We start from the raw sequence: 23206 nt of genomic DNA on the forward strand, positions 1-23206 counted from the left end.
TTAGCTGTGAGACCCCTCAGCCTTTTACTTTGCCTCTTAGTGCCTTGGTACCTCTAAGTTAGAAAAAGATTGTCCATCTACACTGGATGAAGAAGTTTCTTCATTGGAAGTTCCTCATACCTAAGAAGTCACCAAAAACAACCCCCCCAAAATCTAAATTCAGAATTTAATCTCTTTTATTAAAAGCATTCATTTCCCAATAACAGCACTTTTAAATAGTATTATATATTATATAATTCTCAGACAGTGTTCCAGTGTGCTATAGCTTCTGTTATCTTTGAATTTTCTCTAAAGGATGTTATATATGTATGAATTTTTTTCTTTCCTTAACTATGCGAGAAATTGATTATATCATTATTAGGTATATTTAGTCACTGCTAAAATGCAATTCCTAGAAATAAGCCTTTTCTATGCTAATTTTAAATTAGCTGGAAACATTATTTTTCCAATAAAAATTTTCCCAATAATATATTTTGAATAAAGTATACTTTTTTCAAATATAAATGGTCAAAATAATGCAACCTATTCTCTTTTACAGGCCTTAGAGAGTGACTTTGTTTCCTGCCAGCTTCACCAGTGGATCGATCTCATTTTTGGCTATAAACAGCAAGGGCCAGAGGCAGTCCGAGCCCTTAATGTATTCTATTACCTGACGTATGAGGGAGCTGTCAATCTGAGTTCAATAACAGATCCTGTGTTGAGAGAGGTGAGCTTCTATACTGAGACAGTCATTTCATTCCACATTTCAGATGTGTAAGGTTAGTTTTGAATGTGTCCTTCCCAAATCTGATAATACTGTATATCATTGGTTTTATACTTTTTAAAAATATTTATTTCAAATGCTCTTGAGTAGTATACAGTTTCTTGCATCTCGGCTTTTCATTTGTATTTTAAGGGTTATTTTGTGGATAACAAAATTTCTTAGGAAATTTAAATACCATATAAAAATAATAGTTATGTTAGACTAGAAGGAAAGGTCATAGAAATGGAAGAATAGGGAACCAAGTGGGTTCAAAGGGAATAGAGAGTCAGGGTAGAAAAGAAGATCGTAAACCAGGTATTAAAGTAAGGAATGAGCAGAAAGCATATGATCTGGAGGGCCATAGATGACAGAATCAAAGATGTAAAAGGATGAAAAGGACTCCATCACTTAGCAACCCTCTTCCTTTCTACATTTCTTTTCTTTTCTCTTTTACCTTTACCTCTGTCTCTCATTTTTATGTGTCTTTTATTTCCTTATACCTCATACCTTAGACTTCCCTTAACATTAACTAAAATGTCCAGGTACCAGAATTCCTATTTGTGGTTCAAAGTAATTTTATTCAGAAAAGCAAATTTTCCAGGCATCATGAAACTCAAAGAATAGGATCATCTAGACTAGTCCTTTGCCTTCAAACTCATTTAAGGCCTGAGCAGAGGTTGCTGAGAAAGAAATATAGCCTCAGTTTTGCATTTCCTTTCACTAATATAGGAAGAGAATTATCCTATCTCCCCCTTTCTTCTACTCTTACAATATTATTTATCACTGCTTTCAATTGGGATTAATTCTGTAGCTATGGGAAATTGAATTGTTTAAGAGACTGTGGTGTGATTTTACCACATCCTAGGCCTTTATGATGAACAGAATTTTAAACATTTTGAAATAATGAAGAAGAAGAAACACAGAACTAAATCAAAAGAGATTCTGATTAACACCAAATTTGCAGGAGAATGAACTCTTTCCCTTCTCCCCTTGATTGTTTTCTTTATCTTGGCATTAAAAATACAGAAGAGTGTCATCATTCTCATCATATGTTTTGTCACAACCTATGGTTAGGACTACTCATTTCTCTGTCAATTTGTGTTTCTCTCTTTGTAATAATGGGATGAGAAGCATTGTGGTGTAGGGAATGCAGATCTAGCTTCTGAGTCAGGACGACCCATGTTCAGTTCCCACCTCAGACATATTGACTTTGTGACTCTGAGCAAGTCATGTAGCCTCTCATTGCTTCAGGCAACTCTCTTAAAAAACTGGATGTTTCTAGTTGATTTTCTGTTGGCATTGGTTATGGGAATTTCCTCAGTGGAAGTATGGTTAAATGGAGGTGTGGTTAAAAAATATATAGTACTAGATCGAATTTTTAGTTGAGACTCTTTAATGATATTATAAGGAATAAACTATCTATCTGTGCAATATTTGATCATATATCAGTTTTCATTTATCAAAAAATATTTATTTAATGCCTACTATGTACAAGGCACTCTTCCTATTTAGATTTCAGAGCCAAAAGCAATCAAAGTTATGAGACAACCTGTGACAAATGAGGTTAGGATCATTAGCCTATAAAAGTGACAGAACCAGAGTCTGAACTCATGTATTTTTGGTATAAGTCTCGTGTCCCAACAAACTATGCATTACAGGGAAACTCGAGTCACCATTTTGTGCTTGACTTTTCCTCATCTCTGAAATGAATGAGTTAAACTAAAGGATCTTCATGGTCCCTCTGTAAAGCATAAGAACTGTTGCTGTCATTTATATGAAACCTAGCAATCTGTTTCTAATAACCCATATATCATATATCTTTTCTAGTATGCAGTTCCATAACATTGCAGTGAAACTTTGAGTCAGTTGTTTTTTTCTTTCTATGAGGTTCATTTTGATTCCATTGTTTTCGTTTTTCTATCCCAGTTGGCTAAATCAATTTTTTTTAATGTAGAATCACTGGCAGAAGTATATTATTTAAGCAGTAGATATGTACATTCAGAATTGTATGGAAGTTGAAATATTTTCTCATTCACTTAAATTATCGTTTCAGGAAGGTATTTCTTCTTCATTTGTTATTGATCTTCATTTGATCCCTTCATTTTAGTATTATTTCTTTGATTCTACTCTCTTTTTCCCCTCTTCTTGGTACAGTGAAAAGAATTATGACTTAGAAATCAGGGGACCTAGATTCAAATCTTTCCTCTGCTGTGTACTAACCATGTGACATTGGGCAAGTCAATTAAATTCTTTGAACCTCAATTTCCAATTCTTCAAAATAAAGAGTTTGAAATGATGTCCTCTAATGTCCAATGCAGCTCTAAACATCTATTTTTACGATCTTTTGTATTAATTTATAAACTATTTCTTGTGCACATGGGTGGTCCACATTTAGTTGAAAAGTTTTATGTAAATTTTTTTTAAATCAAAGACTACTTAGGTGAAATGAATAATCATTCCTTCAATTCATTTTATTTAAATCTAGATTTTTTATATTAAGTTTTTTTAATAGTAGACTTTACCAAACCATATAATTACTGAGCATTATGCATATAGGGGGCATTTTTAATTTAAAAAAAATTAGTTTACGTACCAAATAAAATAGGCGTTACTATATGCATTGTAGATCAGAAAGGATTCATACATGGAATTATAAATCTCTATAATGTAGAGCTTGATATATATATATGTATGTGTATATATATATGTATATATACTTATGCACACATGTATATGTATATGTATTTCTAGTTTTTTACACAGCCAAAATCCCTTATGCATCTTCCCTTTTTTCCTCCCAGAGAGCCAATCCACATAGCAAAAAAAAAAAAATTTTAAAGAACAAAAAGAAGACAAGTTTGCTTGACTCAATTGCCCATTGTGGTCCACTAGCCAGGGATCAGAATGCACCAGGAATTAATTTCTCATGTTTGTTTTGTGTTTAGGGAACCAGGAAGTGGTGCAAATAATCTGAGCCTTTATTTCCCTGAATCACTCAGTATTATAGTTTCAGTACCTTTTAAGGAAAATCTAGCCTGATTTGTATAGAGGCAGGGAGTTAGAATGCTCATTCTACCACATTAAGATTTTGTCAGTTATTTCTTCTCCTCTTAGGATTTAAGATTCATCCTTATGTAGTGCCTTTTGTTTGTTCAGGTAATTATTTTTATATATTTATTTCTATTAGTTTCTGTGTTTGCATTTTAAAGTTTTTACTGGGGTCTGGTCTTTTCAACAGAATTTTTTGGAATTTCTTTGTGAAGGTCTATTTCATCTTCCCCCACTTTCTGAGGATTATACTCAGTTTTGCTGGATAAATTGTTATTCTTTGCTGTAAGTTTATAATATAGCCCAAGTTTTCTCCTGTATATTAGTAGCTGCCAAATTTTGTAAGATCCTAACAGAGGCTCCTCAAGATTCTATCACTCTGGATGCTTACTTTTTTTCTTTTACCTGGAAGCTCTGGATTTTGGCTATGACATTCCTGGGTTCATCCCCCTCCACACCCCCACCCCCACCAAAAGTGACCAGTGGATTTTTTTCTAATTTCACTTTGCCCTGTGCTTCTAATGGGTCTTAGAAGTTTTCCTTCATGATTTCTCAAACTATGATAACCAGGCCCCTTTTTTTTTTTTTTGGCCATGCATTTCAGACAGTCCAATGATTCTTAAATTTTTTCCTCATCAAATTGTTTTCCAGGTCAGTTGTTTTTGATATGAGGTGCTTTATTCAGTCTTTTGACTTTGTATCAATATTACATATTTGCAGAATCATTTACTTCTCTTTGATCCATTCTAATTTTTGCAGTATCTTTTACTTGAGTAAAGTTTTATACCTCCTCTATTTAACTGTTCTCCTTCCAAGCATTTCCCCTATCTTTTCCAGTTCTTTTCTCCAGAACTCTCATTTTCTTTACAATATGAATTTTTGACTCTTACTTCATTCCTTCCAAGATGGCCAAGCTCTGTTTTTGTTTGAGGCTTTGCTTGTAGATATGAAATTAGGTGACTATATTGTACATAACTGTACCATGCTTTCATATTCATCTTCTGTGACTTGCTTTTGTTCTATGTTCTTGCATGTCTTTTTAAAAATATAAGTAGATTGATCTTTTCTCTGAGCAACCACATGTTTGTTTTCATCATCATCAGAATTGTTTTGCGTTGGGTTACCAGAATTTTAGTCCTGAAAAGTTACTATCTTTCCAGGATTTTATTTCTAACACTCTGTGAGATCCTTCTTATCCTTTTTCTAAAAATGTTTAAGTCAATGCTCTTAAAATTGAGTGTATATATTGGACTCTGGCAAAATTTTGTCTTTTCTACTACAAACTCAGATAGAATGGTCTTTTTCCCCCAAAGTTCCTGTCAATTCTCCTTGAAGATCTAGTTTCCAATGATTTCTCTCCATTAATTCCTCCATCTTTTGAAGAATAATATTAGCATTAAGGCAACATGGTTATTAACTGTACCAGTTTTGTCAGAGCATGTGATCCAACAGATTATCAATAAAACTGAAGTCCCCCATTGTCACTATATTATGCCTTTGTGCCAGGCTTATAATGTGTTTTCTAAATTTCCTATTTCCTTTTGCTTTCCAGGTAGTCTACAATATACTCTGATAACAACACTGCTTTCTCTTTCTTTACCCAAATGCTCTCCATTGTGCTTCCCTGCTTTGTTTCTCAGATAACATTTTCCAGTTATAGGTTCCATAACATGATGTCTGAGGAATACATATGAGGTAAATTTCCCACATTTGAATTAGGATCTCAAATTGAATTTACATGTTACTCATACTTTGTTTATTTACATATAAACAGTTGAGTTTACAGGTTTGTTTATTTGTTTGTTTTTGGCTTCTTCCTTGAATCTTGCTTCCTATGATTTTCTGAAAATCTGACAAATTATTCTTCCTACTTTGAAAATACTCTCTATGATAGCTAGCTTGGTTGATATAGAAGCAATTTTTGCCCTCCCTTTTCTTTTATAATTTAAAGCCCTTTGGAATAGATTTGAAGGACTCCAATCAGTCAGTCTTTCAATAAGGATTTATTAAGTTCTTCCTATGTGCCTGGCATTGTGCTAGGCTTTGGAGATACAAATCAATAAAATAATCTTTAATTCCAAATAGTTTACATTCCAGTGGAGGAAAGAAGTATATATGTGTGTATGTGCATGTATATGTATACTGAATAAAGAGAATTAATAAATAAATAATAGTTAAACACAAGTAAATTCGATAAGGTTAACACTAGAAGTTGAAGTAATTAGGAAAGACTGTACATAGAAGGTGGTATTTAAGCTATATCTTAAAGGAAAAGACAGAATCCATGAGGTACAAACAAGGAATTAATGCATTTCAAAGGAATGTCATTGCAAAGGCACAGAGATTGACGGAATATCATGTGAAAGGAAGAGAGAGAGGGCTAGTTTGTCTGGATGGCGGAGTTCAGGTAGAGGCTTCCCGCTTCCGGGAGCCAAGATGGTGGAGTAAAAAGGTAGTCGCTGTCACCCTCCCCTGTCAACCTCTGAAAACCCCGAAAATATCACCCCAGAAAAAACAAAAACCCCGGAACAGCTGAACTAGAACAAAGGTGGGGAACAGCAGTGCAGCAGCCAAGAAACTAGATAGGGGCAAGTTTGTGAAGTGTTTTAAAAGCTAAAGAGAGCGGTACATATTTTATTTTGGAGTCAATAAATGGGAAAATACTAAAGTTAGGGGACCTGCACTTAAGGAAAAGTACTTTAGTGGTATTATAGAGAATGGACTGAAGTGGTGGGACACTTGAGTCCAAGAAATCATTTATAAAGCCATTGCAATAATCCAGTGGAGATTTATTGAAGACTTCAATTAAGGTGGTAGTTTTGTGAGGGGAGGGAAATGATTAGAAGCAAGAGATATTGGGAAGGTAGAAATAGCAAGATTTGACAACTAATTGGATTTGTGGATTTATGGGGAGTGAAGAGTAAAGGCACCAGAAGGATGATAGGGAAATTTGGAAGAGGAGGAATTTTTTTCTGTTCTTTGCAGGAGAGGAGATAAAGGATTTCATTTTAGACTTATTGAGTTCAAGTGGGGCCAGCTTAACATAATAGTTAACTGGTGATACAGTTTTGAAGCTTAGGGAAGAGACCAGAGTTGGATATATCAATGTGGGAGTCATCTGCATAGAGATCATAATTAAACCTATGGAAGTTGATGAGGTTACTAGGAAAGAGAATATAAAGGGATAAGAGAGTAGGAGGAACTTATATTCTATTGGGGTGATAAACTATGTAAATGAATAAGTTCAAGATCATTTGATCTTGATAAGAACAAGAGCCTTTGAAGGAGTGAACATTTACTAGGGGAATCTGGAAGGGCTCCACATTAGGAAGTGGTACATGAGTTTTGTCTTGACAAAAGCTTGAGGATGTGTATTTCAGGAATGGAGGACAACCTCTGAAAAGTCATAAAGGCAGGAAATGGAATACCAAACTTAGGGACCAATGAGTAGGCCAATTTGCCTGGAACATGCTTGAGTATATGAAGGAAAAGTAATATGAAATAAGTCTAAGCAAGGAGGCTGGAAGCAGCTTAAAAAGCATTCCTTCCTTCTAAGGTGGCTACTTGAAGCAACACTCCAGGAAAAAAAAAACCTCTAAAAATAGCACCAGATTAATTAATAATCAAGAAATTCAGTGAGCACTTACATGCATGATTGTCACAGAAACGCACAAAAATTCAGTTAGGAGACTATGGACAATAGCAAAGAGTGCCCTCCAGAAATGCAAACAAGCAGTTAGCCTCCTAGCATAAACAGGGACAAGCCAGAGACATGTAGCCTGTAATACTCTATCCAAAGGTAGCAAGAATAGAAAACTTTGCTTCCCTGAGAATACTCTAGGATAATTAGAAATCCACATCATGGACCTTGGAAGCCATATCAACAGTGGCAGCACTAAGAAACCATAGGGACCTATATATCCATCACATTGAATGTCAGAGATCCAGGGAAACCTTAACCCCAGGAAGTGTATATCTGTGCAGGAACCCAGGTGACACAGGTAAAAACCAATCATGGCCTGGCACATAATCTATGAGGACAGGTCATGTAGCCTGGCCCTGGCAAAAGCCCCTATTCAGGAACTAATGCTATAACAGTTGTACAAACACATGGAGATACAGACCACTGTAAAGAATTATAGGGGCAGCTAGGTGGTGCAGTGGATAGACTCCATGGAGTCAGGAGGACCTGAGTTCAAATCTGATCTCAGACACTTGACACTTACTGTGTGACCCTTGGGCAAGTCACTTAACCCGATTGCCTCACCAAAAAGCAAAAAAATTAAAAAAAATAAAATAAAAAAATATATATGTAAATGTAATACATAACCATTATAATGCATGCAGTGAATCCTAAAATCCACATAGAAGGAAAAAGTAATTCCCAAACAATAACAAGCAGAGACTTGGGAAAAATAAAAATTTTCCATAAGGACTACTTAGAAGAAATGAAGCAAAATAATTTGTTAATGAAATTAATCTCTGGACAAAAGAACTAAGAAAATAAATAACTTAGAAGAAATAGTAGTAAACCTTACCCAAGAAACAGGCCGAAAATTAGTATAGAACAAAGAGAAATCAGAGACTCCAGGAGAGAGTAAGAATTATTAGAACAAAATGATAATAATGATAATGGTAATAACAATAACCAAGTTATCGCTTATATAGCTCTTTACAGTTTGCAAAATGCATTACAAACATGATCTCATTTGATCCTCACAAAAACCTGGGATTATTATCACTGCTTTACAGATGAGGAAATCAAGGCAAATAGCAGTTATGTGACTTGCCTGGATAACAAAGCTAATAAATATCTGAGGCAAGATTCAAACTCGGGTCTTCTGACTCCAAATTTAGCACTCTATCCACTGTATCACCTTGCTACCTCAAAAATTAAAAGTTTAAAAAAAAGAGAGAAGAAAATGTAAGCTATCTGGTCTCAAAAATAACTCACCTGGAAAAGAGGTCAAGGAGAGATAATTAAAGACTCTTTGGACTTCCTGAAAACCATGTCTTAAAAAAAAAAAGCCTGGCCACAATATTTCAAAATATTATGAATTAAAACTTCCTAGAAAACTGAGGACAAATGGGAAATTGAAAGAATCTAACAGTTCTCCTCTGAAAGAAGCCCCAAAAGGAAAACTTGCAGAAATGTCAGTTAAAATCTAGAGCTTCCACATCAAAATAAAATTTTTGCAAACAGCCAGAAAGAAAGAGTTCAAATACCAAGGATCCACAGTCTGGATCACACAAAATCTGGCAGCTTCTACTGTAAATGAAAGGATACCTTAGAATACACTAAAGGCAAAATATGAAAGGAAAAGAAGAAAGGCTCACAACCAAGAATAACTTAATCCTGCAAAACTGAGTATAATATTACAGGAAAATAAATGTATCTTTAATAGAATAGAGAGGACTTTGAAGCAATCTGCTGAAATGACCATGCCTGAGTAAGAAGTTTGAAATGGAAATATGAGTCAAGAAAATCACAGTAAGGCAGATTTATTTGAACAAGATATTGGGTGGGGGTATAAGATGTTTTAAGTGCTTACTTCCTAATGAGGAAGAAGAAACAAGTGTTTATTTTCAAAGAGTATTGATTGAATTAAACCAAAAAAAGAGAGAATTAGTTCTGTACTGAGTATTTTAAGAGGGGAAAGATAATGGAGAGTTAAGAGAATGCACTAGTGTCAAAGGAAAAATGCAAAGAGAGTAAGCATATAAATAGCACTACTAGTGTCATGCACTGTGCCAAGTGTTTTATAAATATTATCTCAGTTAATCCTTAGAACAATCTTGCAAAGTAAGTGCTGTTATTATCTCCATTTCACAGTTGAAGAAACTGAGACAAATAGAGGTAATGTAACTTACCCAGAGTCACACAGCTGCTAAGTGTCTAAGACCAGACTTTAACTCAGGTCTTCCTGACTCCAGGCCTAGTACCTCAAAGAAGGTCAAATTTGCTATTTCTCATGATTTGGAGGATAGGGTGTTGAGAAGATTACACAAATATGGAGGAACAGTAGGGGAAAGGAGTATTAGGTGAACCTTATTCTTATATGATAGAGACAAAGGAGGCTCAAAAACACACACAGTGCACTTAGGTGTATAAATGCCAAGCTGAATGAATCAAAGGCTAGAATTAAGGTTTCCAGGAGAAATTTCAACAACCTCAGATATGCAGATGATACCACCCTCATGGGGAAAAGTGAAGAGGAATTAAGCCTCTTGATGAGAGTGAAAGATCAAAGTGTAAAACCTGGCTTGAAGCTTAACATTTAAAAAAAAGTCAAAAAAACCTTGGTAACTGGTACTATCACTTCTTGGCAAATAGAGGGAGAAGAAATGGAAGCAGTGTCAGATTTTATATTCTTGAGCTCAAAGATAACTTCAGATGGTGACTTCAGCCATGACATTAAAAAGTGCCTGCTCCTTGTGAAGAAAGCTATAGCAAATCTAGACAGCATACTAAAAAATCAAGGAGATCATCCTGCTGACAAAGGTTCATATAGTCAAAGCTATGGTTTTTCCAGCAGCAACAATTGGCTGTGAGACTTGAACAATAAGGAAAGCTTAGCACCATAGAATCAACACTTTGAAATGGGGGTGCTAGAAAAGATTTTTGAGAGTCCGTTGGACAGCAAGGTCAAATCAGTCAATACTTAAAGAAATCAATTCAGGCTATTTACTGGAAGGTCAAATACTGAAGCTTAAATACTTTGGCCACATAATCAGAAGAGGGGTCTCAGTGGAAAAGCCCCTGATGTTGGGAAAGATTAAGGGCAAAAGGAAAAGGGGACGGCCAAAGGATGATATGGATAAGATGGTGTCATGGAAAAAATGAACATGAACTTGGACAGACTTTGAGAGACAGTGGAGGATAGAAGGGCCTGACATGCTATGGTCTGTGGGATCACAAAAAGTTAGGACTGAATGACTGAACAGCAACATGTAAATATAAATAAATAAACCAAATTCAACAGGGAAAGAGATGGAGGTGAGAGGAGAGGAGATTAAGAGGGAATACTTGCAAGGAAATGAAACTTCTGGGTCTGAAGTTGGTGTGAGAATTAAAAGGACAAAAAGACAGGTCTGGCCATCATCTGGGGAATGGCTAACAAATTCTGATATATGAACGTAGTGAAATATTATTGCGCTGTAGGAAATAACAAAAGAAGTAATTTCATAGAGTCTTGAGAAATATGAACTTATGGAGAGTGAAAGTGAACAGAGCCAGAAGTACAATGACAACATTATAAATAAAAGCAACTTTGAAAGTCCTAAGAACTCTGATCAAAGTAATAACCAGCCATGACTTCAGAGGACCTGTGATAAAACATGTTTACCCACCTCCCAAGAAAATGGTGATGAACTCAAAAGTGTGAAGGAAGGCAGACATATTTCAACATGACCAGGATGTGGATTTGTTTTACCTGACTCTGCATAATTGTTATAAGAGTTTTCCCCCATGTTTTGAATTGGAGTATAGGGGAGGGACAGTATTGATAGTCATGCCAGTAAAAGAAGAGGACCATTGGAACATTTTTAAAGTGAACAGAACACATAGTTCTCAGAAGTATTGCTATTAATCATATTAAAGAATGATCTAGTCACTAATAAGAAAAATGCAAATCAAAATGACCTTGAAATTTCACTTCACACTTTGCAGTTAGCATAGATGACAGAGGATGAGGATAGTCATTGTTTAAGGCGTTGTGGAAAGATAGACATACTAGTGTGCTGTTGGTGGAGCTGTGAATCACTACAATTATTTTGTAAAGCATTTTGGAATTATGCAGATAAAATTACTAAAATGTCCATAACCCTTTCATCCAGAGATTCCATTACTAGGTTTATATACCATAAGGTGGCCCTTGATAAGAAGAAAGTCCCCAAGTATGTAATCAAATTAAATTATCTATTCACAGTACTTTGTAAACCTTAAAACTATATAAAGGCCAGTTACTGTGATTGTCATACACCCAAATAGTAGCACTTTTTGTGATAGCAAAGAATTGCAAACAAAGTAGATGCCAATATGTTGGGGAATGGCAAAACAAATTATGTCACGTGAATGGTATAGATATAGAATATTACTGTAACTTAAGAAATGACAAATGTAATGAATACGGAGAAGCACAGAAAAATTTACAGATCCAGAGTAAAGTTAGCAGAGCCAAGAAAAAGTATACATACTGAATACAACAATGTAGGCAAAAAAAGAACAATAACCCATGCAAAAATCAAAAGGGAATATTGCAAAATTGTAAAGAACAAGATTGACCCCAGAAAGAGTTATGAGAAGACACTCCCACCCCACTTCTTTGCAGAGGTGAGAGATCTGCAAGTTTTGTAAATTGTGCCTATTTTCATATTTTTTTAATGTATTGATCAGTTAAACTGATTGTTTTCCTCTTTTTCGAATTAAAGATATTATTTGTTATAATAGATGGCCTTCTGATAAGAAGAAGAAGGGATAGTGGGGGAAATTATGGTGATATAAGAAAAAACAGAAAAATCAATAAAAAGTTTTTTTTAAGTGTACACAAGAGAAGAGAAGGCAGCAGCTTTCTGTAATAAAGAAATGGCAGGAAAAATTTGAAAGTAATATGCTGAATTAATTACAGTTTTTCAAATAAAGCATGGAGTATAGGTTTATATACAGTCCCCTTTTTGTATTCTTTATATATAGAAATACTCATTTATTTTTTGGTGTTTGATAAGACTATAAGGTTTTAATTTTTTTTAAAAGGAAAATTTTACTGGAGCTAAATTAGGAAAAGCTTTAAAATGCCAAGCTGAGAATTATCTTGCCATTACCCACAAGTGTTACATTTCCATCTTCTATGAAACTTAAATTTCCTTTATTGGATCGTATCTGTTGTCATTCCACCTATCCGATGCCTAAACCTTTTTTTCATTCTCGTCATAATCTCCATTCTCTCTATTCTTCAGTTTTTTCCCAGGCCATCACCTCAACACAGGCTATACTTTTTCCTGCTTCCTCCCTGTTTTGATCTCTTGGTTACTTAATTCAGCTCTGCTTTCTCTTCTTCTGTCAAGTCCCTTTCCCTTCATTTTATTTTATGCTGATTTTGCCTTGCAAGGTCTCAGCCTCGAATTCTTCCAATACCTTCTTCACATCACTCATACCTTCTTCTGTGCTGCTCAGTGAAGATGGAAAAAAAAACATGAAACTGTTGACTGGGTCCACTACAAATCTGTTACATAATCTCAAGTGGAGCCCTGTGGTAGCCTTTTTATGCTTACCTGATTTGATTCACCATCCCACTCACCACAGTGTCTTGTCCAAATCCTTTCATCTCTTTTCCTACCTTCCATGACTTGCCCTTCTTCTGCTCTCTCAGCAGAGAATGTTGCTCATATTTCACTGAAAAATATTGAGGTCATTCACCTTCATCTTGCATTACTCAAGTTGTCTTTTCCCACTGTATCCTCCTTAATCCCTATCTCACATAGAGGTAGCCCTTGTCTTTGCCAAGACAAACTCTTCTATGTGGAGAAGTGATCCCATTCCATCCCACCTTCTGCAGCAGATTGCCTTCTCTATCATCCTCACTTTCTAATCTTCAAACAGAAAAGAAATGCTCTTACAGTGGAGGGGAAATGGGGGGAAGGTGAGAGGGAATGAGTGAATCTTATTCTCAGAGGATTTGGCTTAAGGAGGGAATAACATACACATTCAATTGGATAAGGAAATCTGTCTTACCCTATGGGAAAATAGGGGGAGAAGAGGGCAAGAGAGCAGGGGGGATGACGGAGAGGAGGGCAGATTGGGAAAGGGGGTAATCAGAAGCAAATACTTCTGAGGAGGGACAGGGTCAAAAGAAAGAATAGAATAAATGGGAGGGCAGGATAAGATTAAGGGAAATAGAGTTAGTTTTTCACAGCATGTCTACTATGGAAGTGTTTTGCATAACTGCACATGTACAACCTATATTGAGTTGCTTGCCATTTCAGCGAGGGTGGCTGGGGAGGGAAGAAGGAAGATTTGAAACCTGAAGTTTTAAAAACATGTTTTAAAAAAATGTTTTCACTTTCTGATCTTCAGTTTCTCCCTCTGTCCTTTTCACAAAGGATATAGAGTACCAAGATGGGCATTCAGGAGGCAAGGGGAGTATGATGCAGAACATGGGTTTAGAACCATAGACCTTGGGTTTAAATCACAGCTCTGCCACTTTTTACCTTTTTGACTTCAGGAAAGTTCCTCTTTGCGTAATTATGTCATCAAAAGTATAAAAAATATTGTAATTTCCCCTGTTCTCTTCCCAGCTGCTCTTTTTAAAGAATCTTTGTTTTCTACTGAGCTTATTTTCACCATTATATTTATACAGTGCATATGCATTGTCAGTAACCTACAAATCATGTTTTTACCCAGGGTGTGAGAAAAGCTGTTTCACTCAAGAAAGGCTTTATATAAATTCCACTGTGCGCCTCCCCTTTCTAAATAGTTAATACATGTAGAATAGTAAGTAAACATAAAAATTATCTATAAATGGGCACTAAATGATGAAAATAATAACAGAACAGAGTAATCAGAATAGAAGCCTACAGCACATTAAATTTTTACGTAGTTTTAATTTTTATAAAACATCTGGCTTGTATATTATATGTATGGGAATATAATATTTATGTTTATACATATGTATATATTCTTATATACATATATGTTTATTGTGTGATCTACATTTACAGAAATAAACTGGAATGAGTCACTTCAAGGGAAATATTGTAATTTAAAATTTGCTGTTGTCCCAGTTTAAGGATACATAGATTTTTAACTCTTATGTTGTTTATACTTAAAAATTTCTTGCTTTTATGTGCTACTGTCATCTCTAACTCTGCTGTGATTGTCACACCCTTCCCCAGTATCCAGTATATAGTTCTTTACATATGGTGTTCACTTAAAGTCTGGTTAGCTAATTCATTCAGTTGGATTTTATTTACTTGCCTTTAATTTTATTCCACCCAGAAAAACATCATTACCTCATGCTTTCTAACACCACTTCAGAATTCCAAGAAGCAGTAATATTGTTTAGAAAAAGAAAAAGAATCAGTAAATTTGAAGGACAGATTTGCATTTAAATAAATGCTATCCTTAAAAACCAGTAACTAAAAATACTACTTTCTTATTTGACCTCCAGAGAAGTAGAGGCAATCAATTATAACCTCTCAGAATTGTAGGATTTCAAGACCAATAAATAAACATTGGTTTTAATTTAAAATCCCCTTCTGCATTACCTCCCAATTAAAGTGTTAAGTGATCCTGGGACACTAAATCCAAGTTGAGTTTTTTCTTTTTTAGAAATGTAAGTTCTAGAATGCATATTTTTCCAGAATAAGTCTTTCATCCACACAAAAAGATATTTTGATCAGTATGTCCATCTCTATTATTTTATTTTAAAAATTCAGGATGTTTAGCTGCCGTGTTCTCATCTGCACTGGCTGGCCCTCTGATGACTTTAACATTATGGAATTGAACTAGCTTTTTAAAGTGATTGTAAAAGTTCCTTCACTGTCCACTTCATTTTCATTTTTTTTCACTGTCTTAAAAACTCAAAGCTTTTATCTGAATGGCTGCTATGCTAAGAGGAATGCTTTTCTTTTATTGTGATCCTCAATTTATACAGCTAAAAGGCACTGTTATTTGCAAACCACTAAAAAACCTGATGCATAATAATCTTCCATACTATAAGTTTAGACATTCTGTCATTTCATCCTGTTTTAGAGTTACTATCACCACCTTCATTCTCTTCACTTCTTTTCTGTACTAGTGTTGTTTCCATCTGAAGTATTTTTTCATTTGTCCATTTTATTACGGGCTTGCCTTAGAAAAATTAACATAGCTATTGGTAGTTGCACATCACAATTGCACATCACATCCGCATATGATGGTAGAAAAGTTACACAGTGTAGGAGTGTGTTAAAACTGTCAGCTCTCGTGCCTCACATTCACATTAATTGAATTTTGGCTCGCATTTAATGTGACTTATAATTCTTACTAAATCAAATTTTGCATTATTCAAACTTGCATTAATCTCAACCTAGCTCTCCTAAGAAGATAAAATGTTTGTTTTATGTAACAATCCACGTAAATCAGAACTTTGAAATATAAAATAAATCCAAAGGGTAGAAGATGAAAGTATGATACATACTTTCCATCTCCCCTATTATAGTGTTGGCTTTTTGCATGCAAGAATCTTGTCTTACATGAACAAGTGGCTTCACATCTATTCTCTTTAGTGCTCATTTGCAAGGTTAAGGACCAGAATGTTATTCTCACTTTATGTATTCCCTTATCAGTATTATGGCACAGTAAACATAGAATAGAAGTGAGAGAGAATAGAGGGATGCTTTTGAACTGTGCTTTGCAGTTCCAAGGCTGGTAGGAAGGGGAAGAGTTGGAGAAAATGAAAGTAAATGAAAGTTCAGAACTGGGTTCCATCAGACTCCCTAGCAGTTCCACCAAGGAACTTAAGAGAGGCAAATAATGGGAAGACTACTGGTATATGGATCTCTTGAATTGCCCTGAGCCATGGTTGTCAAAATTGTGGCTGGGGTGGTTAGAAAGAACATTGTGGTAAGAGTTAGTGGACTGTGTCCTGAGTTAAGATTGGCTAAGGAGGGGAGATACAGTGCAGCCATAGCATCCTCAATATTTTCCCTGGGGTCTCTGTCCTTTGTGTCATCGTTGTCATCCATGGGAGTGTCTGCTGGTGCCTTTTGGGTGCATAGTTTGCATTGCAAGAACTAGATTCTGGAAGATACAAGCTCAAGTCCAGACTTGAACATTTATCAGCTGTGTGACACTGGGCAAGTTGCTTGATCTGTTTGTTTCAGTTTCCTCAATTATAAAATGGGGATAACAATAGTACCCACCTTGCAGGACTGTTGTGAAGATGAAAGGTGTATTTTCAAATATTATACAAGTTTTTTAAAAAGCACTTAGTGCAGTATCTGGCACATACTTTGCAATACACATACGTGTGTGTGTGTGTGTGTGTGTGTGTGTGTGTGTATACTTATTCTATTTTCTTCCCCCTTCCCTTCCTTTCCCTTCCTTTCCCTTCAGATGTCACTCACAGAATATTTCAGAATTGGCAAAGCTGTGGTCAAAAACATGCTAGAGCTGCCTAGTTGAATTTACTCCTGATTTCCCACTCATAGAGGAAGAGCCCAGTGGTAGGCATATGTAGTACTGCTGTTCTAGGTAATTCATTTTATATCAGTTACTTTTATACATGTTTGATTCTATTTTATTTATAGTCCTATTTAAGACAATTTCCCCCATTTCTAATACCTGTATCATTCTTGTTTATTGTATTCACAGCAAAGTTGTCAATAAAATGAATGGTTCACCCATTTATGTAAGTGTTATAGGAGGAATTCTTGGTTGAGTAAGGATTAGACTAAATGGTTTCTATGTCCTCTTCAAACTCTTTAGAGTCTGTTATTTTTGAGAATTTATTCAGTCAAAAAATATGACCTTCAGTATATTGATAGAGCACGTAGAGGGCATCAGTTTGTTTTGAAAATCACACATTTAAAGGGAAATAACTTGTACTCAAAATATTAATGTTTGCTAACATAATTCGTTGCTTAAGAAAACTGGGAATGTGGGGAGGAATTATGTGGTGAAAATTATTTGAGAACTTAAGTTTTGATGAGAACCAGTGCAATAAATACTGAGTGCCTACTATATGCAAGGATTTGTGATAGATAAAATGATGAATGAGATGGTCCCTGGCTTTGAATAGTCTCTTGTTACCAACTTATTCAACTGGATATCCTCTAAGAACATCGAATGTAACATATCTAAATCAGAATTCGTTATATTACACATATATACACAGAGAGCCATTCTTTATTTAGACTTCTTTATTTCTTTTGGAGGCACCATTCTTCCAGTCACCTAGGTTCACAATCTTGGGCTGTCATCTTTCACCCTTCCCACTTTGTCATTCTCTCATATCACCTTAGTGGTCAAAAAGTACCATTTCTACTAATGCAAATCTCTCATCCATTTCCTTCCCTTTCTCCTGCCGCCACTAACCTAGGATGCAAGCCCTCACCATTTAGTGCTTAGACTTTTGCAGTATCTGGTCTCTGTGTTTGTAATCTCTCCCTTCTCCAATCTTTGCAGTATCATAATCTGATTTAAAAAAAAAAAGAAAAGAAAATCCATCTGATACAAATGTCTAACTTGGGGCAATTGATTAGCTAAGACGTTATTAGATTACACAAAATACAGGTTGTTTTTTTTAAAGCCGCAATATATAAAGTCAAAAACTACACAGATGTCAGATAAGATAAGAAGTGAGAAAAATCCATTGTATTTAACTGTTTAAAAGTCTTTAGTAGTAACCCTAAAAATCTTTAACCTTGGGAAGAACAATTTGAGTCATAGTAGTGGGGTTTGCAAGAGATTGAGGAGTATATAAGAGATGAAAAAGTACAGAAAATAAAGGTAGATTACTTTTTAAAAAACTTTAATATTTTTATTTTTACAACCCATTAAGATTCCCCATTGACCCTTCTCTTGCAATAAAGAAAAAAATTAAGCAAAACTGAATAGCAAAATTACTTTGTGATAAAGTATGTAACATTGCATTCTCTATATGTAAAAGGAGGTGCTACCACCCATCAGTCTCTTTACATTGCCCTACATTAGCCGTGATGAAGATGGAATTAGAATAGTGAGGATGCCATTTCCGAATAAGCTACGAGATAGATTTCTTAACTCAGACTTTTGCTGCATCCTTCCTCTATCTGATACTAAGAGAACCAGGCTGGTCTGGGTCTGAAGTTCCTTTATGTCCCTTCTGAAGGGGACCTGCCTTTTCTCTCTCAGGGCTTTAGCCCAGTTCATTTTAGTTTGTTCCAAAGGTTGTAAATGTCATCAAAATAGTAAGCCACAATTTTGACTTATATTCTCCCTCATCCCATTGCGATTACAATCTCGCTGTGCTTTGGTAGAGATCTACCAAATAAAAGAAACTTGTTCCATGATTTGTTCTAAGGAACTGAGATGGTTCTCAGAATCACAGAATTTTGGCATTGTAAGAGACTTAAGTGTGCTTAGTTTAATCATTTTTCAGTCACGTCTGACTCTTTGAGATCCCATTTGGAGCTTTCTTGGCAAAGCAAATGACGTGGTGTGCCATTTCCTTCTCCAGCTCATTTTGCAGATGAGGAAACTGAGACAAACAGGCTAAAGTGACCAACCCAGGGTCACACAGCTAATGCTTGAGGCCAGATTTGAACTGGGGAAGATGAATCTTCCTGACTCCATGCCCAGGCACTTTATCCACCTAGTGTCCATCAAGCCCAAGTTATGCCCAAAAAAGAATCCTTAGTAAAGCATATCTGTCACATGATCATCTACTAGTCCCTGCATGAAGACCTCCACTGAGCAGGAGAAGGGGAATCCATAGCTGCTTGAGAAGACCAATTCTCCATTTGAATAACTCTAATTGTTAGAAAATTTTTTATGACATCAAGCTTAAATTTGATTCTGTAATGTAGTCACTGCTTCTAGCTCTGCTGTCTTTTAGCCATTATGACATGCATTATTGACATCATCATTCTGTATATTGTTTTTCTGGTTCCATTTACTTGATTCTCTGTTGGTTGATTCAGATCTTCCTGTGTTTCTCTGAATTCCTCCTAGCAGCAAACTAATCATCCAGTTATATTTTTTAAGCACAATTTATTATTCCCAGTCATTTCCCAGTTTGTTTTATTTTTTTCCTGCCATCAAAAAGTGTTCCTATGGATATTTTGGTGTGTATGGAATTTGTCCTTCTATGTAGATGACTTTTTCTAGCAGTGTGGCCCAACACTGTGTTCAGTAATAGCACCTTATATATCTGTTATTGTTATAGAATGAGATATTTTTCAACAGTAAATTGTCTGGATCACGGAAATGTACTCCTTTAAAATTTGTTGACTTTTAAAACCTATTTTTCTCAAATAGTTTACTTCCCTGTATTCAGAATCAGAGTATATGATATGGTTTAACTCATTCTTGATGATTCAGACCTTATTATGAATATTATTTTTTCCTGTGTTAGAGGGATATAATTTAAAAAGGATACTAATAGAGTAAGGATTCTTTATTCTACAAAAACATCTGGGAAAACTGAAAAAGCTAACACAAATTAAATTTGAGATGTCCAGGGACATATTAACCAAGGGTGCATGAGTCTGTTAATTTTTTTAATGTTTTTCATAACTAAAGATAATTGGTTTCCTTCAAAATCTTGTGTTTTATTTTATGCATTTAAAAACATTCTGAGAAAGAATTGTCAAAAGTATTCATGACTCAAAAACGTAGAACCCCTGATTTAGACCAATATCTTATACAACAAACCACAATATGCTAGAGATATATGCTTGGTCTTAATATATAAAAATCATATCATAAACAAATTTGAGAAGAAAAGAATATATTTTTCATAACTATAACTAGGTATTACATTATTAACTAAGCAAGATACAGATTTCATAAAAGATAAAATGAACAATTTCCCTTGCATAAAATTAAAAAACTTGGACAAGCCAAAAAAAAGTGTAGTTAAAATTTAAATCTAAAGGGAAACAGTTATCTCTAGGAAAAATACTTGCAGCAAATGTCCCTATAAAGGTCTACTGTACAAGTTTATATAGGGTATTGATGCAAATATATGAGAACAAAAGCTGTTCCCCAAAATGATCAAAGGCTATGAATTAGCAGTTTTCAAAAGAACTGCAAACTATCAGTAACTATGAAACAAGTCTGAGGTTCTACCTCACACTTACGGGATTGGCAAAAAATAACAAAAGAGGAAAATTGAAAGTGTTGAAAGTTCTAGGAGAGGACAGGTATAATAAAACACTGTTGATAAAGCTGTGAATTGATCCTACCATTCTAGAGAGCAATTTGGAGCTATAATCCAAAAGTCACTAAATTGTGTATGCACTTTGATCCAGTGATATCACTACTAGGCACATACCCCCAAACAGGAAAAAAACAAAGATAGAAAAATATTTGTTGCAGAACTTTTTGTTGTAGCAAAGAACTGGAAACAAAATGGGTCCACAAATTAGGGAAAAGCTAGACAAATTACAGTATATGAATGTAATAGAATATTACTGTGTCATAAGAAATGACAAAAAGCTTCAGAGAAACCTATGAAGACTTGTATGAACTGATGGCAGAGTGAAGTGAGCAAAACCATGAGAACAATTTATACAATTACTACAACACTGTAAAGAAACACAACTTTAGAAGACACAACTCAGCATATCAGAAAACTAATGGATCTTGCTTCCCACCTCTTAGCAGAGGAGTGATAGACTGCAAAAAGATATGAGGAGGACCAGAATGATAACATACACTTTCATACATAGCCAATCTGGTGGTTGATTTGTTTTGCTTGATTCTATTTACTAGTTAAAATGAAGAACCTCTATGGGGCAGCAGAAGTACGAAGGGTGGGAAAGTTGATGAGTAATGATAATGATGTAGAAGAACAAAACAAAGAAAAGGATGAAAAGAACAGCAATGAAACATTTTTGAAATACACAGAAGTGAACATAACAAAGGTAGAGAAGGAGTCATGGGTAAGCAGGATAGTTTTGTTTCTATTATGTTAAATTTAATATACATCCTAAAAGACAAACTACATAAAAAGTTCATAGTTTTGTAGACAATCTTATTTGGTCCACATATTGAAATGTTAGTGTTTGTTGATATTATTCATGATAAAAATGAAAAACATATTTAAAGGATACAGACCTTGGAAGTAAGGAGAACTTGGTTCTCTTTTCCTTCTGCCACTTAACCAGCTATATGCTCTTGAGAAGCTTCTCTGGCTTTTATTTATAAAATAAAAGGCTTAGAATGTGCAGTAAGCTCCCTTTGAGCCCTAAAATTCCTTTCTTCTTATTCTACCGTGTTGTAAAGTGGTGAATTCTTCAAGGCAGGATATGATGATGATGATGATGATGATGATAGTCAACATTTATATTGTACTCACTATATGCCAGGCACTATGCTAAATACTTTACAATTATTGTTTCATTTTATCTCACAACAACCCTGGGATGTAGGTGCTATTATTAATCCACATTTTAGAGATGAGGAAACTGAAGAAGACAGTGGTTAAATGACTTGCCCAGGGTCACACAACTAGTAAGTGTTGGGGGCTTAATTTGAATTCAGGTCTTCATGACTGTAGGCCTGGTACTCTGGCCACTGTGCCACCTAGAACTATTTGGTCATACACTAATGCTGCTAATAATATTTTTTATAGTTTTCCTGTTTCCTTTCTTGACATGAGCTGTCATTTTTTTGTTGTTTCATTGTACCTATCTTTTGACACATAGCCTCATCTGAATTTTCGTATTTGTTCTGGTTTGGGTTAGGAGAGCAAAGAACCATGCTTATTAGAATTATATACAAAGCAGAAATAAATAGGTTTTGAATAAAGGTTTGAGGGGATCACCTGTTAATAAAATATAAGGCTTTTGTTACACCAATTTTGACTCTTCTGAGGCCTTTTTGTTTTCTTTTACTTGTTTCTGGGTTCTTAGTCTTTTTACGTTTAGAATAAATGACCTCTGAATAAATGAGTTATTTATTGTATTGCATTTTAAATATTTGTGTGGCACTTGGATATTTGCAAAGTTATTTATAACCACTTTCATTCTTTCTTGCTCATTGTGTGAACCCTTAGCTTTTTAGATCCTTATATAGTTCTTCTATTATGTGGGCCACTGAACCATACTTGTCTGTCCTATTTAGTGGTTCATGATTATATTTATTCACCCTTGAAGTACAGCACATTGATCAACCTTTGCTATCAGCTGGAGGATCTGAGTTGTAATGTGATTAAGTGATTTGAATTCAGTTACTTAATTCTAGTTATCATCTGATCTCCCATCAGTCACCCAATGTACCCTAATGTTTTTTCCCTTACTTTAGAAAATATTTCCTCTACTCATCATGTCTTGAATTCCGACCTATCCCCCAAATTAAATTGTCTTTTTTCTTGAAGTTTTGTGTCTTTTTCTTACTCATCTAGATAATATTATGTATTATTACATGTGCATGTTCTAAATCAGGGAGACCCCTTTTATCATATCACCAATTTCTAGAATCAGGCTCACCACACCTTCACATGGATTGATACCAAGGAGACCATATGTTATGTGCTGTTAGGACTGTACTCTCATTGTCCAGTCTCCCTATTATACTTTTTTCCCCTTTCCCAAATTCTTCATACACACCACCACCACCCCATTGAAAAATTTTGCTGTCCTAAGCAAATTAGCTGTTGTGCTTTTTGTATACACTGTCCATATCCCCAATCTAGATCATTTTTCTGGGGCCCCAGGGAGGCATAAACATTA

At 35.0% G+C, this 23206-nt stretch overlaps 1 protein-coding gene across 4 annotated transcripts in view; it reads left to right on the forward strand.

Moving 5' to 3' along the window:
* The window catches only part of LRBA (LPS responsive beige-like anchor protein), a 760465-nt gene that overhangs the window by 654532 nt on the left and 82727 nt on the right, over window positions 1-23206 (forward strand). For all 4 annotated transcript variants that reach the window (XM_020994027.2, XM_020994028.2, XM_078148462.1 and 1 more), the window contains one exon: window positions 539-706. In XM_020994027.2, the coding sequence (XP_020849686.1) occupies window positions 539-706 (168 nt within the window). The remainder of the gene's footprint in view (window positions 1-538; window positions 707-23206) is intronic.

The sequence above is a fragment of the Phascolarctos cinereus genome, unplaced genomic scaffold, assembly GCF_003287225.1.
Source record: "Phascolarctos cinereus isolate Bilbo 61053 unplaced genomic scaffold, phaCin_HiC Scaffold_9;HRSCAF=440, whole genome shotgun sequence".
NCBI lineage: Eukaryota > Metazoa > Chordata > Mammalia > Diprotodontia > Phascolarctidae > Phascolarctos > Phascolarctos cinereus.